Source organism: Neoarius graeffei, chromosome 14, assembly GCF_027579695.1.
Source record: "Neoarius graeffei isolate fNeoGra1 chromosome 14, fNeoGra1.pri, whole genome shotgun sequence".
NCBI lineage: Eukaryota > Metazoa > Chordata > Actinopteri > Siluriformes > Ariidae > Neoarius > Neoarius graeffei.
Genome location: NC_083582.1, coordinates 2,588,787 through 2,595,661, shown reverse-complemented (window position 1 = coordinate 2,595,661; position 6,875 = coordinate 2,588,787). Strand labels below are relative to the sequence as shown.

The 6,875-nt window shown below is 41.9% G+C and overlaps 1 protein-coding gene across 1 annotated transcript; it reads right to left on the bottom strand.

Moving 5' to 3' along the window:
• Window positions 1-744: 744 nt before the first annotated feature.
• On the bottom strand, window positions 745-5,697 carry LOC132898650 (interferon-induced very large GTPase 1-like; the record flags this gene model as incomplete). The annotated part of the gene is given in 2 exon segments (XM_060940368.1): window positions 745-5,526; window positions 5,657-5,697. Coding segments are annotated over 2 exon segments (4,785 nt in total), but the record flags the coding sequence as incomplete, so codon positions are not given.
• Between the last annotated feature and the right edge of the window lie 1,178 nt (window positions 5,698-6,875).

Below are 6,875 nucleotides of genomic sequence, written 5' to 3'. Positions count from 1 at the left end.
TTTACATTAAAAATAATTATGAGAATCTTTGACAAATCAATAAACCTCAGTTTCCTATCTAGAGTAAATTAATCACTCATATATTAATAGATTAATCCAAAATAAAACACATGCAAAGAATGCTGAAAACTGTCGTCCTGTTAAATGAGTAATGTCTCGTGAAATGAATTATCAGCCACTGTGATACTCGTACAGATCACTAGAATCTGGTCATGAAGCTGAATGTGTTGTTGGGTATTGTGGGATGTGGATGTGGCTGAAGTCTTCTCATTCAGGTAAGCTGGACTCTCTTCAATCAGATCCAGATGTTTTTTGTGTCAGAAAGCAGAGAAAAGTGCCATTTCATTAAAATGTATTAATGTATTCTTAAACTGGGCGGCACGGTGGTGTAGTGGTTAGCGCTGTCGCCTCACAGCAAGAAGGTCCTGGGTTCGAGCCCCGGGGCTGGCGAGGGCCTTTCTGTGTGGAGTTTGCATGTTCTCCCCGTGTCCGCGTGGGTTTCCTCCGGGTGCTCCGGTTTCCCCCACAGTCCAAAGACATGCAGGTTAGGTTAACTGGTGACTCTAAATTGACCGTAGGTGTGAATGTGAGTGTGAATGGTTGTCTGTGTCTATGTGTCAGCCCTGTGATGACCTGGCGACTTGTCCAGGGTGTACCCCGCCTTTCGCCCGTAGTCAGCTGGGATAGGCTCCAGCTTGCCTGCGACCCTGTAGAAGGATAAAGCGGCTAGAGATAATGAGATGAGATGAGTATTCTTAAACTTTCAAGAGCATCTGACAGGGTAAACTTTTTCCACTCAGCAGGAATCTCCCCGTAACCACAAAACTGTAGGTTATAGTGTTTTTCAAGATTTTCCTGAAATTCACAAACAAACCATTTCCAGTAAGCTAACGTGGAAAAATCAGGGGAGATTCCCCATTCAGCAAACACCCCACCTGCTTTCCTGTAATCTTTATAAGGAACAAGAGTCTCAGATTCACTGGATAGGTAAAAGCAGAGGTCACTTGCTACGTTTGTTGTGCAAAACTCTATGTGGAATATTGTTGTGTCCCTATAATGGGTTCCTGTCACTGCAGCGGAGCGATGATAATCAGCATTGTGATCTCCAGGATGACCTTCTTGGCTGTGGGTACAGACGGCTCCACAGAAAGGACACTGTTTCCAGCAGCACCCACAGACCTGTTTGATTAGAACCTCATCAGGTCTTTCTCTGAACTTCTCCATGGAAAAGTGTGAAATCTTACTGAGACGTCTCTTTAACTCTTTAACAACAGCTGGGAGTTCCTTCCTTATGGCTTCCACAAGAACATCGAAGTCAATGCTATTCTTACACTCTTCATCACACAACTGAACTCTCGTATCTCCTAACTCATCTGCAAGGCTCTTAGTAAAAACATCCAGCCACTGATTTGCATCACCTTTGAAATGTTTGACTTCATCTGTCGTCTTTGTTGCAGCAGTGATGATGCTGGTCTGTTTCTGATCAATGCACTCTTCAATTACAGAAACTGCTTTTGGGTTTTCAGCTGCCATGAACTCTTTAACCCTGGCCTTGATGAACTCCTCAAAGTGGACTTTAGGACTGTACATGTACATTAAGTAGTTTTTAAACCTCTCATCCTTATCTCCCTTCTGCTCTGCTAAAGACTTGAGAATGTGTTTTTCCAGATCAGCTCTGTTCCCATTAAATGGTGGTTTCTCTCTCATCTGTCCAGACACAAATGGAGCGATCTTGTTGTAGACACTCTGAAGAATCGCTTCTTTCAGTTTACCGCAAACCCGGTCTCCAAGTATCGCTGCTGATGTTGCTCCCTCACAGTATTTCTGAAAGATGTTAAAATACTCATCCCTTTTCTTTTTAAAATAATTAAGTGGATCATTTACTTCTCTGAATTTCCTGTGAAGCTCTGAGATGCGTTGTGCTGACTGTTCACACACATAAAGTGAGAGATCGACATAGAAATCTTGGTTAAAGACAGAGACATCGTCAGATAACTTTCGATCTTTCTTGAATCGTGTTTCAAATTCCTGCACCTGGGTTTTGACGTCATGTGCAATGCGTTGAATATAATGTGAATTGTATCCCTGTGTTGAGAACGGAAATGACTCCACCTGTTTTTTGGTTTCTTCAGTGACCTGATTAATGAGCTCACGTATTGATTGGTTTAAGTTCTCTGGTGTAAGAGGATTTCTCCACAAAAATTTATCCATAATCCATTTGAACATGCTCTTGTAAGTTGGGATATAGCTGCTGTAATCACGGACACGTCCAATTCCTCTATACTCTGAAGAACGCTTTCGATTTGAAACCAAGTCATGTTTGTAGACCTCTCCCAGAACTTCCATTATCTCGTTTGAGATGTCAACATCTTTGATTTTTGGAGCTTGTTTAGTTATTTCAGAGACCCATTGTTCCCACATGGAATCAAACTCCTTACTTGTGTCCGTTTTACAGTTCGTCTGTCTTTTAAGTTTTGAAGCAAGCTCTTTGCTCTTTTCAAAGAGTGTCTTCTCGTAGTTCACACGTTGCTGATCAAGGTTTTGTCTCATGCTTCCCTGCTGAATGCTATCATCCACTTTTCTCTTTGCTTCCTCGATTAGATCATCATGGAGGTTCTGGATTTGGGTCTCAAATCTGCATTTCCACTGAATCAGTGTTTCCTTTTCATTGTCTTCTTCAAAATATTGTTTAAATGCATTTTGGACATCCTTTAGTGTTCCTGCCATTTCTTCTTCCAGAACTTTCCTCTGGACTGTTTCTATGTTTCCACTGGCTACTCTGTTCAGCATTTTGTTTTCTATAGTCATCATTTCACTCCTCAGACTCCAGGTCCAGTTCCCATACTTCTGCTCCAGTCTCCTGTACACTGAGATCTCTTGTGCATTTTTAAAACTGAAAACAAAATTTTCGTCCAGTAAAGCATTCCACAGATCTTTCACACGCTTTTGAAACTGTGATAATTTCAGGCCATCTGTAGTTTTTGCATGAGAAAGAATATCTCTCTTTAGTTCCTGGATGTTCTCGCTGTAGCATGGGTTTGGTGGTGCCATGGGTGGAGAACCCTCCCAGAGCTGTGAAAAATACTTCACATCACGCTCTACATCAAATGCAATGACATCAGTGAAATTTTCTGTACAGTAGTCTTCATCTTTAGCTGCTAATTTAGTCATTTTATCCAGTGTTTCCTGCAAATTTCTCCTTCCATCCAGGATTTTCTCTCTAGCTGTAATATCAGAAACATTCTGATGCACAAACATGCAGCTGGGGTTTAGCCTGACCTTCTTCATCCTCAGGAATGCATGGACAACAATCTGGAGTATTTCCTGCATCTCAGTTGGGTTCTCTCCAAAGATGTTAATCAAAGTCATGTTTCCTAATCCTACCACAAATGTGGAAAGTTGATTGTCATGATGGATGGTGTTGCTTCCAGCCAGTTCTGGAGCTCTGAGACCTTCAGTATCAACAACTAAAATGTAGTCAATCTTCCACGTTTCCTTCATGTCCTCAGAAACTCTAACCAGCTGCATAAAGGCTCCTCTGGTGCATCTGCCTGCACTGACTGCAAACTGGAGCCCAAACATGGCGTTCAGCATGGTGGATTTCCCAGAGCTCTGAATTCCCAAAACTGACAACACAAAAACTCTCTGGTCTCCCAGTATCCTGATGACTTCATCTAAAACAGCTGAAACCCAAGTTAGAGGAACATAAGCTGCATCACCGTCCATCAGCTCCATCGGGTGCCCAGATATCATGAGCTTAGCAGCAAGTTCAGGCAGTTTATTCACGTTTCTAACCTGGTTCCCTGTCGTGCTTTTTTCTTCAGAGACTGAGGCTTCATAAATCTGGCCCATCTCTCTCAGCATGTGCTCCAAGCCAAAGTTAGCAGCATTCAGTTCTTTTGATATTTTTTTTAAGTTTGATTCTTCAGCCTTCAGTTCGTCCAGATTTATTCGTTCAGTTTTTTGCTTTTCAGGTTTGTCTTGCTTTTTTAAGTCATGCACATCTATCCATTTTTGTTAATATTCTTTTTGGATGGTAGAGAGTTTCTCTGAAGTGAATTCAGTCAGCCCAATTACAGTCCATCTGAGGAAATACACTCTCTCACTGACTGACAGGTTTAATCTCTCACTGATCAAACCATCGACAAATAACTTCATGAGGTAACTGAATCCATGTTCCTGTTGTTTCCGTCTGAGATCCTTCATTTCAGTTTTCTTGTTGCTGAGCTCGTTTTCTATGTTGTTACTTTGAAGTCGCCGTAAGTCTTTGCTCGTTTGGCACCAGTCGTGCCACAGTTTTCCCTGGCAGGGCAGATATTTCTCTTTTACCCTCAGTGGATCTTTTTCTTTGAGAAAACCCATTATATTTTGTGCAGCTTCCTTTCCTCTCTTACAGGCCTCATTGTGCTCATCCACACTGACCTCTGAGTTGTTGGTCATTTTCTCAAGATTGAAGGTCCTGTGTTTTTGTGAGAGACATTTCCTGATAATATTTTTGAGTACATTAGATGCATTAGACTGACTTCTACTTTTTAGTTCCACTCTGTATTTTCCTGTACCGATCTCACACACATCATCTTCATCATCATTATCTTCATCAGTAAGAACAACAATGAGAGGTGTTGGGGATTTGCAAAGCTCCTCTACAAGTCTCATATTATTATCATCCTCATCAAGCTTAGGCAAAAGTACAACATTTACAGAGGCCGTGGTCGTAAGTATCTCTCTCTGAGTTACAGCTCTGCTGGAATCACCATGAAGATTACAAAAAGCAACGCATTCAGTGAAATGTTCAGAGCTTTTCCCAGATGGACAGTACCAAGCGATCTCCACCACTCCGTCCATCAGTAGACGGTTTCTGCTGCTGCCTGGACAGTGTCTGTGGAAAAATGTGTTGTGCTTCTCATTAATCAGGTTGTTAATCAGCTGAGACTTGGATGAGGAAACAGACCCAAGCCTGAAGAATGCCACCATTGGAGTTTCTGCTTTGGAAACAGGTCGAGTCTCGCTGATGATTTGTCCTGAAGCATCAGTCGACTTCCAGCTCTTGTTGATTTGCCGCATTGTCCAGAGAGGAAATTCAATTTCATCACTAAAGGGATTGGGTACCAGCAGAGGGATCGCATACTGACACTGTGCCAGTTTGGTCACCATGATTTGTTGAAGAAAATGATCTGCACAAAGGAACACTGCCATCTGAACATCCATTGGGTGAATCTCAGCCTGTTTCCTTTCAGTCTTTACATTCTGTTTTTTAAAAAGATCAGCAAAAGCACCTCCTTTAGCTCCTGTCAGAGATTTAGGTACGTTGGTTTCGTTTCTGACAGAGATGTGTCTTGCTCTGTAATCTCCTGTCAAAAGCCGTTGCATGAAAACATGAACCAGTTCGTTCTCTTTACTGGGCTCTTTGTACTCTAAAGTGGATTTGGATATTTCAAGAAAGTGTGTGCTGGTAAGTTTGTCTTCATCATTCTTCTTCAGACCAAGTCGAAGCAACAGGTCTTCTACTCCATTTGATTTTCTCTCCTGAGAAAAAAAAAATCACACAAAATATCACCAGCATTTAAAATAAATAACCGAAATGCCTTTTTCTCCACATGCTAGACATGTAGACAAGCTGAGGATGGACATCTTTCTGTGTTGTGGTGTTGCTCACCATCTGGTGCTCTTTGTTTTCTTCCAGTGAATGTTGCGGTCTCAACTTATCGTGTTGGACAGACTGCTTTCCTGGATGCTGAGAACAGATTAGATTAGATCAGATCAGATTCAACTTGATCGTCATTTGACAAGTGACAAGTACTAAAGCAACGAAATGCAGTAATTAATGTCTGTCACCACCAATAATAAATAATAATAAACATTTTCCACTACTAGCAAGTTCTCAGCTTGCAATCCCAATGAAGAGAGTCACTGGTAATGTTTGAGGTTTGGGATGTAATCAGTGTGAATACTTGATCCAGATTGAACAGGTGATGCTTTATAAACAAATACAAACGCAGAAACAAAGAGGTTGTGGGCTTTTTTTTTGAATGAAGCTTTCCAAAGCTTCATAGGAGATCTAGATAAGACCAGACTTGATCATCAGGGCTGGGATCCCACAGGATGCAACACGAAGTTTGTGTGAGGGGAAATTTTTCACTTATTTTACTTTTCAACTTTCACCCTGGTATAATGATCACACTTACACCTGAAGACAGACCACTGAAAAATTAGAACGGAAATGGCCTCAAACTAAATTGGTAGTATTCCAGTTAGCATGGAAGGAGAGCCTCCTGAAGTATAGTAAATTGTTCTACAGGCCTTCTGACTTTCACAGCACACTTGCAGCATGGTGACCAGAATAAAGATATTTGCTGAAAACAAAATTCATATATATTTCTATATTTAAATTATTTTTGCTCCTCTGCAGCCCAGTCCTTCCAAAAGTCCAGCCTTTCTCTTTTTGTTTGTTCTTTTTCACCTCCCTTTCCCCCTCTCTTAAATTTGTGATTAAGCTGAGTTTACTGTAGTGTTCCCTTTATTTTTCTTCTTTTTAATTCTTTCCCTTAAAAATCTCATCATCATCTCATTATCTGTAGCCGCTTTATCCTGTTCTACAGGGTCGCAGGCGAGCTGGATCCTATCCCAGCTGACTACGGGCGAAAGGCGGGGTACACCCTGGACAAGTCGCCAGGTCATCACAGGGCTGACACATAGACACAGACAACCATTCACACTCACATTCATACCTACGCTCAATTTAGAGTCACCAGTTAACCTAACCTGCATGTCTTTGGACTGTGGGGGAAACCGGAGCACCCGGAGGAAACCCACGCGGACACGGGGAGAACATGCAAACTCCACACAGAAAGGCCCTCGTCGGCCCCGGGGCTCGA